Here is a 21484-nt window from a genome sequence, read left to right on the forward strand (position 1 = left end):
GGCCCGTTTCGATCCGATCTGTTCGAGCGGATCGTGTCGCGGGACACCACCACCGGGGGAAAAAACCCCCTTTTCTTTCCCTCGTGGGACGGACGACTGTTTTTACTGGTCCGGCTGTCGCTGGGCCCGATCTCCTGATCGACATCGGTGCTCCCGTGTGTATATGGTCCTGGGCCTCTTTCCGCGCCGAGAGAATTTCGATGATTGGCCGTGGTTATCGTTATACATCGCAAGGCGTCGCTACGTCAAGCACCTCGGGACGGCTCGTCCAGGACGTGTCACCCTGGACCAGCGAGGTCAGCTGGTGCCGTACGGTACCTTAGTCCCAGGGATGGTGGGCGGGGGCCTTGACGACCTTGACGGGCTCGACGTACGCCTCGTAGCCGATCAGATGGGGCTTGACAATGCCCGGCGGATGGTACGGGATCCTTGACGTCTGGGCGTGGACCTTGATGTTCAGCGGCTGAGGATGTGGGGCTGGGATCGACACCTGTTGCGGCACCTGCAGCACCTGGTGCACTTCCGGATGCGCCTACAGAGATCCGTACGTTAATTAGGCCCCTCTTCGCGGTACTGTGAATTCTCGATATATGTCAGCGACACTCCTCTCGGGGCCTCTCGAGCTTCGAGATACCCCGAGGTAGTGGGGATAACTCCGCGACGTTTATCGTTCAGGCCTCGCCGACATATGTAGAGAAATCACTGTACAGTGCACACGAAAGAGACGCGAAAACTATTGGAGAAATTGTGATGTGGAAGTACTGGACTGATTGCTGTCGCGATGATTCTCGTCGGTTTAGAATGGCCAGGGTAAGAGACTCCCCTCGAATCATGTTTCTAGCGAAGTGATAAAAAAGAATCCGCCTTCTCGATCTTTCGTTGTCGGTATTGCTAAATCGGCTGACTAATTGCGAATCAAATTGGGTAACAATGAGAGAGATTGTTGCAGCGTTTCGACCGTTCCGAGTTCGATGCAACAGAGGTGAGTCAGAGGTTGCAGATATCTGTAACAGCCGCGATTTCGTCAGCGGGTTCGCAAATCCCTCGCGGACGTCTCATTAGGGTTCGATTCCGCTTCCACGCCGACTGGAAAGTCGCGTTACATGACTCGTAACAAGCGCGCGGCGTTAGGCGAACCGTTAATCATGGGAAACGAGGAATTATCGATGATGCCGGGAGCCGTTGCGAACCTGTCGGCTCGGATGTAATGATGATGAGAGAAAATGGTCTAGATGATCAGCGCCTGGGAACACGAGTGTTCGCGCGCGCCCAAGCTGATCGGAGCTTCACGCGGACAGTTCGAGTCTTCCTAATTGAAACAAGATGGCTGACCTAGGCGACCCGCCGCGAGGACAAAGAATAGAACATTGCCGATCAGTATTTTGCAAAACTCCTGAGACTTTAACACGTGATAGCGTTTAGCGAACTGGAAGAGATTCTGAACACCATGATTTCTGGATGATTGTTGTTCTGAGCGGATCAGTGTACCAGGATGACTGTGGCCGATCGTTGTGTCTGTCGTTTTGGTTACCTGACGTGCTAGTTACCGATCATCGGAAATCGTCTTTGTCGTTACCTGAGCCACCGCGACCTTCACGTACGAGGGTTGGGCAACCTTGACGTACGCGGGTTGGGCAACCTTCACGTAGGAAGGTTGCCAAGGTGCAGGCGCAGGTGCTGGCCAAGGTTCAGGCGCTGGCCACGGCTGCGCAACCTGAGTGGTTCAAAATCACCGACACGTTTCAATTCGAACAGTTTCGGAATGAGCTTGGTTACGGTTTTCTTTTTTTTTTTTTGTTTTTTGGTTATTGCCCACCGAGTTGTGTCCAGTTACTCGGTTCGCGAACAACGATTGCTTGGAAACGGTGACGGATGAGAGGTCCCGATGGTAGAATTAAACGAGAATAGAAGAGAATGCTGAAGAGAGATGACGTTAGACTATTAGAGAGACAGAGAGAGAACGGTCGGAGGACCTCCTGTTTTCTGGAGCGATTCCTTCGAGGTCCAAGTTTCGTCGGGTTGCACTTGGACGTCCGAACCGAGCTATGATTAATTAGAAGACTGATTAGCGGCGTCGAATCGCAACGTTCGAATCGATCGATCCGTGGATTTTATTCGATTATTCCCTGTTCGAAGTTAATCGTTTTAGTTGATGCTTTCCCACTTTGTGAGTTCACAAGTACAGGCTACCCTCGTTGCATGTCGCCTCGCAGACCCGAGTGGTGAACATCCAACGAGGGAATGCGTTGCAAATGACAGGCAATGTTAGAATGTCTGGAAATTGCAAGCCTGAGATCTTGCAATGCTTTGATAACGTTTGTTTTAATATTATGTTTAAATTAGTAGAAGTTACTCCGGTTACTGTGTCCTGATCATGTTCGAGAAACGATTAGGTGGTCTACCTGTCAGTCAGCTGGTTAGGTAGTATTATACTGTTACGTTTCTATGAGAATACTTGTTATATGTATATTGTGTCTGCGCTAATAGGTAGAAAAGAAATCTGTTTTTTCTTTTTTTTTTGCAGACTGTACGCGGACTTTCGTCCAACGTGGAATATCATTAGAAAATTGTTATGAAACATGCTGTTTGAGGTTTTAGATAGCAGTATTCGAAACTAACGTATACGTCGATTCATTTGAAATTGAGATTCTACAGTTTTTGAAAGTTTTACTCACCGGAGCGGCCCATGGAATTCCGGGGTAGGCACTGGCGACAGCCATAACGGCGAACAGAACAATCTGCAATTGCAATGCAAGTCAACAATGGCTCCTGTACCGTTACCTCATTTTATCGACTCGTTTCGCGCTACGGCGAGGCACAAAAATTCATAGCAATTTTTATAATAGGAACTTTATGTTAGATCTTTGCTTGGTTCGATTTCGAACATTTTTTAACCATTTGCGACAGTGAATTTCTATACAGAACGATTACAATTATGCTCCTGCAGTGTAAACTTTTCGAATTGAATGACTGAAACTGGCAAGAAATTTAATAACGATTGCAAGGGAAAAAATTGTGCTGCAAGATGTTTGTAAAGATTTCAAATTCTTAGTAAAACAGTTGTTTACAAATTCAAAATGTTCAGAAAATTCTTTGTCTTGCAGCAGCATAATAAATGACACCGTTCATTCGTAAGAAAAGTGAGACAACTCAAAATGTATTTATAAAAAGAATTATAATAATAAATATATCAACTGTGGTGTGCTTTATAACTAATGTACATGACAATTAATCCAGTGTTTAAATAACAAGAAATTATTTTACATTTCTAAGTTGGTGATGTACAATAAAAAAATTGACAATCTTAGTAAAATTTCCTTTTCTTGACTTATGTCACTGTTCTTTTGAATGAACTACAAATTCAAGCCTCCAAAAATCTGAAACCCACGGAGTAATATTTTTACGATTTAACTTAAGACAATCTGAAGATTTCTTTTATTTCTCCCAAAAAGACTATTATTTCAAAAAAAATTATAATAACTAATATTTGCAGAACAGTTTCAAAAATCCGCTTGCTTCAAGAATAACACGACAGAGGTATAAAAGGAACAAAAAGATTGTACATAGAAAAGAATTATTTCAAAAAATTAGAATAGTTCTGATAATCGCAGAACAGTTTCAAAATTCTATTTGCAACAAGAATAACAAGACAGAGGTATAGAAGGAACAGAATTTAATCGCGAATTATCAAGAACCAAGGACGTTGTACACAAAATAAAAATTATTTAAAAAAGTTAGAATAGTTCTAATATTTGCGGAATGGTTCCAAAATTCAGTTCCCACCGAGAATAGGCAAAACGGAGGAGCAAGAAGCCAGGAAGCAAATATTCGACGTACAAAATTATTAAAAAAAAAAATGAGAATGGTTCCAATATTCGCAGAATGGTTCCAAAATTCAGTTCCCACCGAGAATAGCGAAACGGAGGAGCAAGAAGCCAGGAAGCAAAGATTCGACGTACAAAATTATTAAAAAAAAAATGAGAATGGTTCCAATATTCGCAGAATGGTTCCAAAATTCAGTTCCCACCGAGAATAGCGAAACGGAGGAGCAAGAAGCCAGGAAGCAAAGATTCGACGTACAAAATTATTAAAAAAAAAATGAGAATAGTTCCAATATTCGCAGAATGGTTCCAAAATTCAGTTCCCACCGAGAATAGGCAAAACGGAGGAGCAAGAAGCCAGGAAGCAAAGATTCGACGTACAAAATGATTAAAAAAAAAAATGGGAATAGTTCCAATATTTGCGGAATGGTTTCAAAATTCTGTCTGCTTGGAGAATATCGAGACAAAAGGAATCGAGACCGATAACCGGTAAGATCCCCGAGACCGTGCGGCAGCGGTTCGAAACTTACGACGATCTTCATCGTAGGCGATTTTTCTTGTGCTGTACACGGGAAAACACTACGTATCTGAGGGGCGACGCGGTATGCTTTTATAGCGAGGCCCTGCCCAGGCCTAGGGAGCCTAAGATGAGGCGGGGGCACAACGATTGCATTGCATACGGACCCCTTTCACCAATAGCGATCGACCCTTTCGGACCCCTTATTCGGTGCTCCGTTGACCGCGGAGTCGTTCCACTTCCGGTAACCGACGGGGTAACCCTCGAAAACTCGGTGAAGCTTACCGCAAAGGAAAAGAAAAACCAAAATAAAAGCGACCGAAGCTTTTTGGGACAAAAAGTGGAACTGGATTTCCCAGCCGTTGACCTGGTTTGCGGCGTTGCAACGACACCGTCGCCGCCGCGCATTGCTCGCCAGAGAAAAAAGAAAACCGGAGCTTCGAGCACGCGAAAAACTCATTAAGGATCCCGAGACGACGGAATAATAATCGTTCGAATTCGAAATAGAGAACATTGGAACAAAGTACATTGCCGGTTATGTATTGTGATTCAAGAAAACACCTGTTGCATAAGCGTCGAGAAAAATTGATCGGTCTGCCGGCGTTTTTATGAGAAGGTGAAGGGGAATATTCGCCGGAGAGGATGTATTTTGTGTACGATTCTGCTTCGATTTCTTTCGAAAACACACCGGCCCGGTAAGTACGGAAATCCGCTTGGCTTTTAGCGAATAACCCGCTATTTTCTGTCGTTTTAATATTCATTTTAGCGATTAGAATGTCAACGATCCATTCTTTCTATCCGAAAATCTCACTCGTGAAACTCGATTATAGACTACGGACTTTATTTGTGACAAAAACGGGTCATTTGAAACCGTAGCGAAATTAACGGATTGTCGATAGTAAAATTATAATAAGAAAAAGAAAGTCCTAAGTGGCTCTTATTTCTACGGACAATTTTTATTTCGCACAAAAAATCGCTGTCTAATATCTTGATTGACAATAATCCTACCGTGCACAAAACATAGGAAAGTGGAACGTCTCATAGAAGGTACGAGATTAAATTTACATTTACAATTACAATTCAGAGTTAACAATTTAGCAAATTTCCAGTAATTTTCTATGAAAACATTTTTATAATTTCAGTAATTGTGAAATGGAAAACCGGTCATTTCGACCGTGGTAGGTTTTAAACTATGCAGACATTATAAAATTTCAAAAATGCTGCTACACTATTCTCGACTTACTAATATTATTAAAAGAAGAAATACATTGTCGTTCAGCCTGTAGTTCTTACAATTACTGTGGAGAATTTTGCACAAATAATAAGTAATTGCAATACATTGCATTTCTTATGATGCAGACTGCGTTGTCACTTGTGAAAAGTAAAAGTTAGATAAAAATGTATTTCCGCGTTCAATAATTCGAGTAAGTCAAAAATTCTGCAACTCTTCCGAACAAATATTGTTAACACCAAACCTACCGAGCCTCAAAAGTAACTGATACATATTGCCTTACAAAAATGACGAGATTGAATTTATTTAATTATTTCCCAGGGAAGCATCTGTACAATTCCAGTAATCGTAAAATAAATAATCTGGAGCCGGTCATTTCGACCGGGGGTGTTGGGTTTCTTAAATTCTACCAGTTTTGCATTTCATAATCGCTAATCACGTGCGGTGAAAATTCGTTTCCTTTTCGACGCGTGCAGGCTCCCGTGGTTGCCAATTGCTTTGCAATCCGACGTCGATCATCTCGGGAACAGTTGGGTGGCAATATGAAGAATTGCACAACGGAAAAAGGAACCGCGACTTCCGTCTGGGTCGACGTAATCGCCGCGGCAACGATGTTCCGTCGAGCATTTTGTGAAATTTCCCGCTGAAATCTCGCCGTTTCCCCCAGGTGCGTTATTAATTTTCCCGTTTCGACGTGCTCCGCTAGCTTCCGACAACGGCCGATCCATCGGCGCCGTGTGCCACGGGGAACAGGCCCGATGGAGCCCGAACCGGGCCTCCGGGCTTCCGCGTGAATATTTCGGCCCGGACGTTGCGCAATTTTTGGCGAAAACTCGACTCGTCCAGGTAAGAAACCCTCCCGTGTCGCCGGCAACTGGAACAACGTATCGCGAGGGATCGCAAAAAGCCGGCGCGAACGTTTTATTGTCTCCCATTTACGGCGGCCATTGTGCCAGCGTTGGAACTAGAACGCCCCACGTTTTTCCAAAGCCATACGTATCGATGGAAGAATTTGTTTAACTTTGAACGTACCATTAGGTGTACAAATTAATTCGTGGCCCCCTCAATGGGATTAGGTTGTGTCGTAAGCGTTTCAAGTTTTCTTTTCTCATGGATGCGTCCCTTCAATCTCGATACGTCAAAAATATCTAGCCTATAATTGTCTCGGAACTATCCCCACTGCCGCAGGGTATACGTTTGGCAGTGTACCTTCCAGCCGATAATTGACCCCGGCTGGACCCGTGTTTTGGACAATTGTCGTGTAAAACTGTAGTCGCGAATTTGAGGAATTTAAAAGCCACCATTTTGAGGGGTCCTGTGACTCTGGTGTTCACGAGAAGAGTTCTTCCCCTGTATTCTGGTTAGGACACGGCAATAAGCTTTACAACACCGTGACGCAGTATAAATAATGTTACCGCAAGAAAATTATACATATTCCGAGCACGGCAAATAAATTGATTTAATGCAGCGCTATTGCGGCGTGTCTGATGTATCTAATCGATGACTATCAACAGCTGTTATTACGAGTAATTGTTATCGCATGTTTTACGAAGAAAAGGCATCGGCGCTCGATGTTCTAAAAACCGTCGGCCATTTAATGGCGTCCGAAGGAAGAAATGGTTGACGCGGCACGGCCGCTTCGAGCCTGATTTTTCTCCGTTGGATTATGCAACAGAGGCCAGGGTAAGAAAGCCGCGTTTCCGTGTGATCGAGCGACACGGGTAAAATTCAGTATCAATTTTCGTCTCTCCCACCCTATTTAGCCCAATTATCCCTCGCGTCGCTAATGGGCTGACTTTTACGACTCGCCAATTTCGTAAGCTGCTGTAAACGCCAGAACGGTGTAACCTAACGAGCCGGCGCGGTGCGGCACGGTCGTAAATGCATCTAGTTCTGGGTCGTGCGTTTGCATTGTCTACGAACTGCCCGTTGCCCGTCGGAAAATTCTGCTTTTCCTCGCGGCGAACGAATTTCCCAACTTTCCGGGCGAATTGAGCAACACCGGGCACCCGAGTGCCTCGAACACGCATCCCCCGGATAAAGAAAAATCGCCGAAACCGTGTCCCGACATGTGAATTTCACGGCAGTTTAGGCTAGTGCCACAGCGAGCGTCGACGACGCACAGTGGGCGATTTGGACGAAATCGGATTCAAAATCAAAGAACTTTCGATAGAAATGCGGTAGAGCGATGAAACTTTTTTTAAATTAAAGCTGAAACTTTGTAGAATATGGGAAAAATAGGGAGATTATGGTACGAACGTTTTTTAAGCTTGAGAAAATTCGTTAAACTTGCAGAATTTCAAGAAAATTATGGTTTTTCCAATACCACGCACGGAAAAAATTTTTTTTTCACATGCTATACATCATTTCCCATAGATTTTTTCACGCTGATTTCAAATCTGGTCTCAAAATTTGTCTACGACCTCAGGATTTTGCAAAAAATAGATTTTTCTGACAAAAACTAATGAAGTCATTTTTTCGTTGAAATGATTGGATGGTAATAATCTCCCCATTTTCCCATATTCTACAAAGTTTCAGCTTTCATTTAAAAAAAATTTCATCGCTCTACCTCATTCTTATCGAAAGTTCCTTGATTTTGAATCCGATTTTGTCCAAATTGCCCACTGTGCGACGCCCAAAGAACGCTTCATTCGCGTGCGAGCATCGACAGTAGTTTCTGAAAGCGTGCATTAGCTGAAACGTCCACTGTCACGTTTGTATGTAGCATGGCTACGCGACGAAAGTTAGAAAGTTCAAATTTATCATGATTAGACAGCGGATACTTCTGAAAATTTCACACCGTGTTTTATGAAAACAAGTTCAATTTATCAACTACACAAAATTCATTGACTATACAGTGCACAGAGATCCGCAGTCTAATCGTCATGCTACTTTATCGAGACCTGGTCGTTAATATCAGATCAAATGTCACTTAAGCATACCAGCGGACTTAACCATAAGCGGACCAAGCGGCCGCGTGGGGCCTCCTTTCTTCTTTGTTAATATTTTTATCAGAGTTTTCTTGCAACTTCCATTTCTAACTTGGGTCCGAGGACCCCAGCATTTTGACCGCCTCCGCTTCTCTTGAGCCGCCATTGCTTAGCTAACTATGGAATTTACAAAAATATTGTTAATCAGTAGACTGCGGAGATTTATAGAGGCAAGTAAAAAATGTTTTCTTCCTTTAATTATCTTATTAACCTGAAACCAGTGCGATGTCCTCAAATCTTTTCAATATGGCCGCACAGACAATAACGCAAACGATGAGTTCTCTGGCGGTTGGCAGCCAACGTGTTAAATAAATAAAGAAAGGAGCTACAATTGGTCGGTTATCGTATCATAAGCGAAACGAAACGTGAATTCTGGAAAAGAAGGTTCTCGTTTCCTCCTTGATGAACGCTGGCAGCGTTTCACCAGCGTGATCTTCAAGACGCCGAAGGTTGCAGTGGTTCGCAAAGTTTCCACCTTGGCACGAATTCTCTAAGGCGACATTTCTCGCTACCTTTGGCCTGCGCGATCTCCTTTCCGAGAAAACTTGCCGCCCTTTACATGGGAGTGCGCCGCGTCCAGTTGGCTAATCTCCGCGCCGCTGGAAAACGATTTGACCCGCTAGTCCGTGAAGGGTTCAGACATGCATTTTCGAAAGCTGCACTCGGCCGATGCTCGCGACGAAAACCGTACATAGTCTTTTCCTTAGCAACCCGTGGTAACGGGTAACCTTCTTGAACGCTACAACCACCGGACGAGTCAAAACGACTTGCTCCTACCTTTTTCTTTTGGAAATATCCAAATTAATTTCAATATACTTGCATGAGAGAAAATTTTCTAATCAACCTCTCTATCGAACTAGAGCATTCAGTCCTGGTCGTTCTAGATACGATTTCAATTTGAAGTATTAGGACCTTGAATAAGTTCTCGCTGTTTCTTTTACAAAATAAAAGCTTTTACCCAATGTCCTTGCTTCTGGATCATTCCTAAAACTTTTAAACGTTATGAAACAGTTGACTCATCTACTTGTAATGTTTTTCCAAGTTCTGCTAGCGTCTGACATCGGTCTTGATCGAGTAATTCCTCCAACTTTTCGTCTTCAAATTTTTTCGTTGCGCCAGAACGTTCTTTATCCTCAAGTTCAAAATCATTATTTTTGAAGCGTCGAAACCAGTCTCTGCATGTCGTATCCGACAAAGCATTGTCCCCATAAGTCTCAACAAGAATTCTATGTGCTTCAGCTGCAGATTTCTTTTGAATAAAGTAGTGCAATAAAATTCCCCGCAAATACACTTTATTTGGCACAAAAGTAGACATTTTCAGAACTAAGAAAAAATTACTTTGTTTACACTAAAGTGAACTACCATACACTGAAATTTAAGGTTAGATACACTACTGCCTTGCATGTGTGTTACCATTCGAAATTCCACGAACGGGGTACTGCTACTGTCATTTTTGAAGAAACAGCGAGAACTTATTCAAGGTCCTAATATTTTTCCACCATTGGTTGCTTCGTCGGAAACGAAAGCGCAGAAAGAATTTATATTTCGGCATGTGTCTTGCGTGAACAGTTCGATCGAATTCGAGGACGATACGGACGCGGTGTAGAACGCGAGGATAATAAGAATCGCATGATCGGTTCCTCCATTTTGCCGGGCGCCGAACGCGTTGGAACGGGACCGGCAACAAAGTGTCGGTTAAACGAGACAGATCGACGAGGAAAGTGCGGCTTAATTAGTCCGGTCTGGTATGAAATCCGTGTTACAGCAACGCTTATTATGATTTTACCGCCGAATCAGGCCGTTTCCCAGAATGCTGCTTTGTCTTGCCGTGGAGAACGCGCAGTCACACAAGTTTTCCGTGCGAATCTGCCCGGGCCGTAGTCCGCTTCGCTTATCCTCGTTGGAAACGGTTTTTCTTTTTTCTTTTCTTTTTCGACCGATCGGCAATTATGCGGGAACGTTGCCTCCGTTGCCAGTCGCCGCTCGGCGCGCAGGTTTGCGCAATTCTCTGGCGTGTTGCGCTCGCGTTGTTTCTAGACGCGGCGAAAGACAACCCTGCGCGGATCCCGGAGAGGCACGCTCGAGGGAGCGCTTGCAAAACCGGGAAAGTTCGTCGAGTTCCGACGCCGTGGCGAACTCAAAAATCCATTTTTTCTTCGGATGATCGTCCCTCTTCAGGACGGTTTATCCCGGTGAATTTTGCAATCGAGACGAGAGACGGTTTCCCAACGCGGCGGACTCCCGCCATCGGCGCTTTCCCATGATCCACGAAACGTTATCAGATGCGATAATTATCGGACGAATTATATAACGTCCTCCTATCCGCTTATGCAAGCGCGGAAATCATCGTTGGACCGAACAGCAACGTTTTCGTTCAGATGATTCGAAAATTTATGCGACTGCATGCGCAGGCAGATACTGATAGCGTAAATCATAACTAATAACGTAACAGCACGGTAATAATAGTTACTCGTAGCTCGTTGTGTGCTACCTGTTAATTAGAACTAAATATCCGTGGAAACGTTTTTTCCGGCTGTGTTCGCTTATTAGATTATTTCTTCCGGTTTTGTTCTTGACAAGATTTACGAAAGCGTATCGTTTTATCGTTCGAATTCTAAACGTCGAACCGCGACGAGAGAAAAAAAAACGAACAGTTCGGTTTATAGATACAGTCGCTGTTGGCACGGTTCAATTTGAATTGAGTTCAATCGCTTGCTAATTAACTGGAGTAACGTAACGTGATTGCTCGTGCGGCCACGTTTCATTAGCCGGCTCTCCTTATTCAGTCTTCAGAATCCTGGATTATCCGTCCACCGGGTTCTCCGAGCAATCACGATATCTTTTCTGCAATTATGAGCGGAAAATAAACGAGCCAACGAACCCGATCGCCGGTCACCTTCGCGGTAAACAATTTTCTCTGTTCATTCGCTTTAAACAATCTACGTGAATTGATCTCGTATCGTCGAGACTAAAAATCCTGACAATAAAAAGAAAATGGGACACTTTCATGTTTAAAACAAAATTACAGAGGATTTAATCAACAGTCAAACAAATCGAGATGAAATAAGGTTGAGAAGACATTGCAAAAGAGTTGTAAAAAGTGCCATTTTTATTTTCTCATTTAATTCTTACCAGTTACAATTCTTATGTACATGAATTGATCTCGTATCGTCGAGACTAAAGATCCTGACAATAAAAAGAAAATGGGACACTTTCAAGTTTAAAGCAAAATTATCGAAGGGTTTAATCAATAGTCAAACAAATCGAGGTGAAATAAGGTTGAGAAGACATTGCAAAAGAGTTGTAAAAAGTGTCATTTTTATTTTCTCATTTAATTCTTACCAGTTACAATTCTTATGTACATGAATTGATCTCGTATCGTCGAGACTAAAAATCCTGACAATAAAAAGAAAATGGGACACTTTCAAGTTTAAAACAAATTCCAGTGGATTTAATCAATACTCAAACAAATCGAGATGAGATAAGGTTGAGAAGACATTGTAAAAGAGTTGTAAAAAGTGCCATTTTTATTTTCCCACATAATTCTTACCAGTTACAATTCTTATGTGCATGAATTGATCTTGTATCGTCGAGACTAAAAATCCTGACAATAAAAAGAAAATGGGACGCTTTCAAGTTTAAAACAAAATTACTGAGGATTTAATCAATAGTCAAACAAATCGAGATGAAATAAGGTTGAGAAGACATTGCAAAAGAGTTGTAAAAAGTGCCATTTTTATCTTCCCACGTAATTCTTACCAGTTACAATTCTTATGTACATGAATTGATCTCGTATCGCCAAGACTAAAGATCCTGACAATAAAAAGAAAATGGGACATTTTCATGTTTAAAACAAATTCCAGTGTATTTAATCAACAGTCAAACAAATGGAGATGAGATAAGGTTGAGAAAATGACTAACACAGATCTGCAAAAGACATACTTTAAATTCCCCCATTACAGGCTGAAACAAAAGAGTTGTAAAAAGTGCCATTTTTATTTTCCCACGTAATTCTTGCCAGTTGCAATTTTTTCAAAATCGTTTTTGCACCTCATGTGGAAACCCGATTGTTCTGATTGCTCAAGAGAGCCAGGTGGTTTGATACTATTCAGAAAAAAGTTATACCGTTTTAAAGGGCGTTGGAATGCTTTCTGTGCATGTCCTAACTTCAACGACTCAGTTGTGACTCATTGCAAAGGCAGATCACTGTGATGAAATAGAAACTTCTTGCAGCCAACGAGTTTATGAACGAACGAATTTACACCACGATTATTGTTTGCGCTACTACTCTGTACAAAATTCGATTGTTACGTCCATTTTATCCTCGAGGATCGTTTCGAGCCGAAAGAGATCGTTCGGACGTCGAAGGACACAGCGTGTCGTAGACGGGAGTGAACGATCGATCCATGAAATCACTCGAACGTGCCTATCAATGCAATTAATTTGGTAATAGCCGTGGCGTGCGCGTCAAAAAGTTCTCCCGTGGGGGAGGAAAAAAAAAAAGAGGAACAAGGCGAAAGAGGTTCACGCTCCGCGGAGCGAGCAGAAATTCGAAACGCGCCGCGGGTTTACCATGGCGGGACGGTCGGATCGCGAAAAACGATCTACACGCCGTGATCGCCGGTCACCGGTGCACGAGAAAACATCGAGGAAGCACCGCGGAATTAGGCAACCCGGCCTCGCCAAGATAAAATCGGCCGCTCCCGGCCGTTTTAGATCATGGCGCAGGCCAATCGAACCGAACACCGATCTTTTGACGAACGGTGACCGACGGTTATCCGGATCGAATCTCGCGCGGAATTACAGCTGTTCGCGGTTGTTCCTCGCGCGGGCACAACCCTCCGCCATTTCTTTGCCAGATACTTGCGTCAATCGCGGAATTCGCCAACTATGAAACTCTCTCGGTCGCCATTCTCGTGACTAGACAACGGACTTCGAAATGAGCGGTGCACGAGTTTCGAGATGCGGGAGCTACGCGAATGTTCGCCTACTCTTTACAATCGTGGCATCTGTCGGAAATAATGCAACAATATTTTTTTAACTTCACGGTTTCGCGGTTCGCCTACTTGTTTCTGTCACAAGATCCGCGTTCCCTTCATTTTTAGCCGAGTGAACATTTGGGAAAATGCGACGCAAGACAAAGTCTAAACGGCTAAATTTTTAGCCAATTATTTTTAACGACTAGACTGCGGATCTTTGTGCACTTATGGCTTATGAAAATGTTCAAAAAGTGTTAGAATATAAAATTCGATAGAATTTAGTACGATTTTTATTCGTTTTAGGTCTACAGAGGGTGTCCCCGTGAAAAATAGGATTTCATTTAATTTTCTTAAATTAACTACAAATTGGAAATTGCATAAACATCCTATTAATGATATATACGTGCCTAATTCCTCTTTAAAATTGTTCAAGTTGCAACGGCGCTTTCGCGGGAAGCGATTGGACAACATTACTGAAGCGCACATAAATAGAGACACTATAAAATCCGAGTTAATTCGATGTTCCGACATTTATAATGCAACGGTAATCGCTTTCAGCGGTCGGTTGGCAAAGCACGCGTCGAACAGCGGTAGCAAGTGTCGTTACATCGCCGCTCGTTTCCATTTTCCATTTACATCGCGCACGGTACACATCGGTAACGATGTATCGGACCGCTAATCGTGTAATTAATTATATTTTCTGAATGCGGAGTATGGTCGTTACAGAAACACTTTAGGCGACCGCGATACGGCCGCGGAACCGGTCGCTGGGAAAAACTTTAGATTAGACTTCGAAGCGAGGCGAATTAACGTCGCCCGACGTCTTTGCATGGGAAATCGGATGCATTTTCCAGCGGATAATTAACGGGACCTTTCGCACCACCGGGACCGGACATATTTCTTCCATTTTATGCAAAATTATAATTTTTTTGCTGCAAATTTCCAACAACGTGATCCGACTGGTACAATCGATGTAGGAAGGTACTGCGCGCATACCTGTGTCGTAACGCGTCGACGAATTGGACCGAATTACGGATTATCGGCTCCGGTGAACACTTAATTATCAGTCGATTTCATCTCTATTCTTTAACAATCACGGTGAAATTTAAAAGCATTCTCTTTGGCAAGAAGTCTCGCGGAAATTGATTATTTCGCGCGTGGCAGGGGGAGGAGAACTTTTGCCTCGATCGTGTGCCGTAATAGATGGCCGTAATCATTCTAGGTCATCTGTAACAACAGAAAATTTATAAAGAGATCACGATTACATTCTAACCGATCGTATCGCGCGTAAAGCGACCTACTTAAAATTTAATATTTCACGTATTTGCATACCGCAGGAATTCCGTGCGGCTCGGGCAAACATGGCCGACTGGAATCAGAGTCGATGCAATTGTACATCTTCGTTTGTCTCCTAGATTACGCTAAGTGTTCCTTCGCTCGATAAGTGACCTACATTTTAAAGAATTATTCAGAAACTTCTTCGGACCCACTCCGATATTTCGCTACAGCTTTCTTTCGATACAAGGCGATGGCTCGGGACCGGTTTTCGTCTTATTTCGGATAAATAAGAGGAAGACGGGGCAGCGATTTTCTTATTTCGAGATAAAAAGCGTCGTCTTGTGTCGGAATAAAAATTGTACTCTTCACACGTTCCGCTGAAAGGAGACCCAGTCTTTTCCTCCGGCGTAAAACTTGTAACCTTGTGATCAAAAAATAAAAATTGTAGCTATTAGTATGATCCTGTGGATGCATTTCTAAGAGTGACATAAACATGTCATTTGGTGGTAAGAATTTTGTGCATCGAGTCCTCTGCACGACGACCAAAGATGAGAACGTAATTACCACTTATGGCAGAGGACCATACCAGTTGGCCAGGCTTCGAACTACCCCAAGAGCTTCCCCCAGGCAATAATCGATCCCCCGCGGTTCGATCACTGTGGCAAGCTCGATCGGGGGTCGTGCCGATCGGTCCACTCTTCCGCAAACCCGGTTCCCGCCGTCGCGGTTCGTATAATTAAATAATTAAGCAGCCAACAGCAGCCGAAGGCGCAGTCCAGGCTCGTGGAAGTTTACTTTCTAAGCTCGCTGGCGTGGCCAGCGCTCACAGATATGGGAATCCGTGTTGCCCGCAGGCATGGGCACCGGGATTGTCGCAATCGGCATCCTTGGGACACGAATCTGGAGCACTTGGCTCCACCGGTGCACCGTGGACACGACGAACGACCAATTGCCGTCCGCAACGAGCTTAATTTTACGGTGATGAGGTGTCGCCTGCATTTCAATCGCCTGCTCCCGATGGCGACGCGTCTCTCCTCTAGAAACTGGCGAGTTGCATCGGAAAGCATCGATAAATCGCCCTTGATAACGTCCGCAATTGCGAATTTATTTTGTGTAATCAGCCGGAAACTATCGGGCCACCCGGTATGTGATCTTGAAAGCTCCGCTCTCGCAGGCAATTATCGAATTATTTTAACTCCACTTCAAAAACTTATTATTAGACTCCCGTATAACGCGAAAAATTGTTCAAGAAAGCCTTATACAGCGTGTCCCAAAAATATTTCCTTGGAAGGGCTGATTCCTGTCGCAACTTGAAGTAACTTTTTTTCTACCTATGCAGTCTTTTTAAACAGTCTTTTTATCATAAGAAAACGATTGGTTTAATTTACTGATTTGTTCCACTCTGTTTAAGCGTACAGAACTCTACTAGAACTCGAACATTTGCAAGCCGACTGATTTGCAAGAGATTACGAGGTCACCCGGTACATGGTCCCCGAGGCAGCACGGTGCCAGCGGCCAGGAATGCTAAGGAATTAGGAATCGTATTTTGCGATTCCTCGAATCGCGTTCTATCGCGAGCCGCTCGGTAGGTAACTATCCGATTTTTTACGCCCCGGTTTCGTAAATTTTGCTTCGATTTTACTCGGCCGAACCGCCCGTAGAAGAGCATAACTTCGCAGGAATCAGACTGCGGAATTCGTGCCATCGACTGCAGTTATTAAAGTCGTAAAGTTTATTATTGACATAACCGGGGTGGTGAACGCAACAGTGTTGCCATTATTGTCGTGCAAGAATTCTGCGCGTTCCTGCACTTTCTTTTTCACTTTTCAGCCGAAGCTGCGAGACGGAGATAGAACGTATAATAAACTTCGCTTTCGGGTATTACCTGCTTGTCTTTCAGTTCAATCTCATGTATTAACAGGTATTAATAGTGCAGAATAAATTTTTTAGCACTTTTGTTTAATTTTATTTGTGGAGAATGCAAGGCTCGACGAATGAGTCGATCGAGAGGGAGAGCGAGTTAATTTTTAACTTCTCAATCTGAAATGCAGTGACCTCCGGTAAATCAAGATGGCGTCCAAGCGTTGTCCGCTCGGCACCAGCACGCGAACGCGATTTTTTGCCCGGACGTTTAGGCTCGAGACTCCGCCTCGATCACTTCATCGACTTCACAATACGCTCCCAGGAAGGAGTGATCGAAGCTTGTCCTTTAGATGGAACAAGGCTCCAGCGAGTCGCGTTGATTGTCAGGTCACCCGGTACGTAACCCCTTCGGCAATGTCCAGTCCGCGAGCGTCAAGAAACGCAATTACCGAACGGACAAGAAAACGCATTCTGCCATTCGTCACGATCAAGCACGATCGAAGCCCGTGAGGACAAATTTAGTAATCTGCTCGGCAGAAAAATGCACTGGATATCTATCGAAAATGATCTCTCTAACTCTTTCGGGCCGGCTCGGATAATTCCACTGTCACGTATGCACTATCCCACGGCAATTTACCACATAATAATCTTCCCGTGAAACAAACCCCGCCGGCCACCATCGAAGTTTAAGCGATCGCGTACTCGTGGCACAGTGTTCCTTATGTAACAATAATCTTTATCATTCTTGTCGTCCGCAGACGCGCGTGGACAAAAACGGTATTTGCGAAAAACTGGCGACCAGAAAATTAAAGACTAACCCAGTTCAAGTTTTACCATTCTACACTGTAACAATGATCTATCCGAAGAATGGTTTGACATCTTCGATTAGCTAAAGAGGAGATCTATCGGTATCCCGATTGTCACGAAATGGATTGTAAGAATACGGTCTTTACTCGATACTTGTCCCCGGGCAGACCCGTGTTCTGGACATGTATCGAGTAGATGTAATTGAATGAATAAAAGTTCGTATGAACGTCCATCGGCGAGGTTCTGCGAACAGTAATCCGCTGTTAAACTTAACCCTAAGCCCGGCTTCCTAGTTAAGAAAGTGATCCGCGTACATGGCGATGGTACGTCCTCACCGCCAAGTAGATACGACACCGGTGCGGTGCGTGTCCGTGCGAGGAACGACCGGTATCCGCAGAATGGGACTGTCCGTAAGGAGACCGAGGTCAAGTTGACCCCGTGGATCCTTGCCGATCCCTTGCAGCGCTTTATGAACCGATCGGTAGCCGCCAGCTGGCGATCAAAGGAGCTGGGGGCAGGGACGTTGCCGGACGGACGGACGGACTAGTTAACATTATTTCATCTCGTTGTACCAGAGCCCCGGGCAATGACTTTGAGGCGGACAAACTTGGAAGCGGTCGCTTCTCTCGCCGAGTGCAACAGATGACGCACAGTTGGTCCAGGGATATTACCATCTGTCACCAGTCACTTTGCGCTCGCGAACGGCCGCGCGAAATCCAGTTACGTGCCATCGGAACACGCCGTGGCACGGTAACTCGTTACCTGCGATTCCTTCGGCCCCGGGATGGTCACGTGACTTTTTAATTAATAATTTCCATTCACAGCCTTCTGACACAGACTCGAGATCCGTCTTGGTCTTGATCCGATCTTAAGTCTGTGACTAAACTTGTCGCATTTTTCCCCCTGTATTATCGGTATTATGAATTCTGAAACGTGCTTCAAGTTTTTCGCTTCATTTCGCAGAGAATCGAGACAAAATATAGATTTGTAGCTGGAGAGATTTTCTAGCGGGCGCTGCTCTCGATTTCACCCAAGAAAACTCTTCCAATGGCATAAAAATGCTTGGACTCCGCGGGCCATGCACATCGTCGATGTTTGGCCTACTTCTAACGCTTATGGTACCAAATATCTGCATAATCTCGGCAGCACCTGACCAGCGCGCGCTAGATTGAACCTTCCTCTTTCGAACGAGCCCTTTACCAGCGACAAAATATTCTTATATAGGGACGAAAGCTTGAGGCACGTGAAACCATTTTTTGACGGTAAGGTAGTCACTCTACCTTATCGCGATTCTACCAAGACCCGGCAATTTTCTCTTGGGAATCCTGAAAGTCAATTTATAATATCTAAATTCTTACTGCGATCTAAAATGAGTCATAGATCCTCTCCATCTCGTAAACTACTACTCTATATATGTCCCAAATGCCTAGCCGATAAAAGTCGGTGTACGTGTAATTCAGGTAGCACAGTTAGCCGTATCGGGCTGTAATTATACGCAAATTGGTTGTGTCGTCTAGGTGGGTTGAGTTCGATCCAGAAGCTCGATGATTCATCGACGACCCAAATGGAAATAGGATCGCGCCAGGATACAAAGCCCGCTGTTTGTTAACCCGGTCATAATTTCACGGTGTTACGAAACGCGGTGATAAGTCGACGGAGCCGCGAAAGGTGAAGATCTTGCACGCGATGTTAATCAAGATTAACGTAATAGCGGGCAGCAAATTGGCCATTTTCTACGGAAGAGCCGCGGATCTCTTCGGGGGTGGGGAACCACGAAAAATCTATCGATCGTTCCGGCAGCCGGCCGCGTATCAGAGTTGAATTACCGGGCTGATGCGATGCGATGCGATGCGATGCGGCGAGCGTGTACGTGCACTTTCATCGCGAAAGCGTGGCGATAGAAAAGTGTATTACGTACCGGAAGAAAATACGCGGCGGTTGCCGTAACCCAGGAATCAGTGCCTCGTAAAATCTCGTATTAAACAGTTCGCAACTAAATTGCATCGTTCGCGCTCCCGGCCCCGAAACCGCGGCTCGTTTCCCTCGCCGTGGAACGGGAAATCTCGTCGGCAACGTAATTCGACCGATCTTGGTCAGTATTTCTGCCGATCTGATCGGTATATTTGCCGACTCTCGAGATGCCGGTTTCGATCGGTTACGTACAGAAAAAGATGCGTACTCCAAAGATCCGAAGGAACATTTAACCACCACAACTCGACACTTGCGCGAGCAAGCGGGCGGATAATTTTTCGAAGCTTTAGAGTTTATATTTTCTGCATGAATTTGTACTTTTAAACCATAAGAAATCCAAAGCATGGACGTCGGGTTCGCTCACGGAATTACGCAATACCAAGCTGAGCCGCGCACTCGGCGCCGGACTGTATGACAATGTGTTTTTTCTTTTTTTTTAGAACACCAATTATTTTTAGAAAGGAGCCATAATACTCTTAATAACGTCTCGCTGAACATTTTTATGCCATGGGATCTTGCAGCGCTTACGAATCCTCAGGAGAACGACGTGCGGCACCTACGCATGATTTATCGTTGTTGTTCGAGATCGCTATCGATCCGCGCGGAGTACTTGTTGTACAATATAGTTGTAATAAATGATAAAGATGCGACTCTGAACCCCCTACACAAATATCATGTAGATAAATGGTAAAGTATGTTGTGCGATTTTAATACTCTTGTCAAAAATTTGAAACTGTTCTCCATACAAGGACAGCCACATTACCACCATTAAACATGTATAGTAATGTTTTTTCTTGATATGTAACAGCAGAAGCAAATGATTCGCCAACTACGACGTGAAATGGTCCTCCGAATCGTTTATCTAAGCTATCTTTAATTGCCCGTGCCGCATGTTCGTAATTATCTGTATACTTTTCCGTAGCAGTTACACATATTTCTATAGCTTCTTGTTTCATATCTTCTGACATATCGCTATGCTGAAAGACATACACCAGCGGTATAATGAAAATAAAATGAGAAATATTAACCTTTGACAATTGTTAACGGTATGTACCTTACACAAAGGATAAGTATGAAAAAGTAAAGGTTCTTCCGTCTTTTTCACTTCTCCTGCTGACATCCTTAAAACTATTATTTAAATTTCTGTATATTTTAATTCTATGATGGTTTCTTTCCTTTGAAAATAGATATTACGTATATAAATTGATTAATAAAAATTTGCAATGTGCTTCATGTTAATTCAACACATAACAGTGTATAAGAACTTGTAATCGATTCAAGTTCATTTGTTATTTGCTGATTGAAATATAATGACAGAAAGTTCCAGGGTAAAAAGATGATGCAGGTTAGTGTTCAGGATTCCTCCGCTGGGTGGCGCCATGTACATCTTCCGCCAAAATCTGCAAACAGCGCCATTACCTCGTAGTGGCGAAACGCCCAAGCTTGTAGCCGATTAGTTTTCAGGTTTCCTCCGCTGGATGGCGCCACGTACACCTTCCGCCAAAATCTGCAAACAGCGCCATTACCTCGTAGTGGCGAAACGCCCAAGCTTGTAGCCGATTAGTGTTCAGGATTCCTCCGCTGGGTGGCGCCACGTACATCTTCCGCCAAAATCTGCAAATAGCGCCATTACCTCGTAGTGGCGAAACGCCCAAGCTTGTAGCCGATTAGTTTTCAGGTTTCCACCGCCAGGTGGCGCTGGCAGCACCAATGTCGGTAATTCTGTCGGTAACGTTTGGCTAACAGTTTGAGCGTTTTGCCGCTACGGTCTAGTGGCGCTATTTTTAGATTTTCAGGAGCAGATGATTCCTGCCGCTTATTGCACTACCCCTTATGGGAATATCGGCAAGAATCATTACTTCTGTTCTTTAGGGATTGGATATTATCGGATTTCCTCTCTGATAATGAGCTTTAACTCATACGCATTTTTCTAATTATTGTTTTAAATAATGTGTAATTAAAATAATATGAAATAAGCTAATAACTTGTTATAAATTTAAAGGAATCGTGTACTACATGGAAGGGGG

At 44.0% G+C, this 21484-nt stretch overlaps 2 protein-coding genes across 2 annotated transcripts; both read right to left on the reverse strand.

Moving 5' to 3' along the window:
• Window positions 1-228: 228 nt before the first annotated feature.
• LOC143362985 (uncharacterized) lies at window positions 229-4400 on the reverse strand. The gene is made up of 3 exons (XM_076803555.1): window positions 4352-4400; window positions 2676-2738; window positions 229-532 (listed from the first exon to the last, which is right to left on the reverse strand). The coding sequence occupies exons 1-3, from the start codon at window positions 4361-4363 to the stop codon at window positions 320-322; spliced, it is 288 nt and encodes a 95-aa protein (XP_076659670.1). The 5' UTR covers window positions 4364-4400; the 3' UTR covers window positions 229-319.
• A 15776-nt stretch (window positions 4401-20176) lies between these two features.
• Window positions 20177-20577, reverse strand: LOC143362897 (dynein axonemal light chain 4-like). Its single transcript, XM_076803396.1, has 2 exons — window positions 20512-20577; window positions 20177-20434 (listed from the first exon to the last, which is right to left on the reverse strand). Exons 1-2 carry the CDS (start codon window positions 20575-20577, stop codon window positions 20177-20179), a joined length of 324 nt encoding a protein of 107 aa, XP_076659511.1.
• Between the last annotated feature and the right edge of the window lie 907 nt (window positions 20578-21484).

The sequence above is a fragment of the Halictus rubicundus genome, chromosome 18, assembly GCF_050948215.1.
Source record: "Halictus rubicundus isolate RS-2024b chromosome 18, iyHalRubi1_principal, whole genome shotgun sequence".
Lineage (NCBI taxonomy): Eukaryota > Metazoa > Arthropoda > Insecta > Hymenoptera > Halictidae > Halictus > Halictus rubicundus.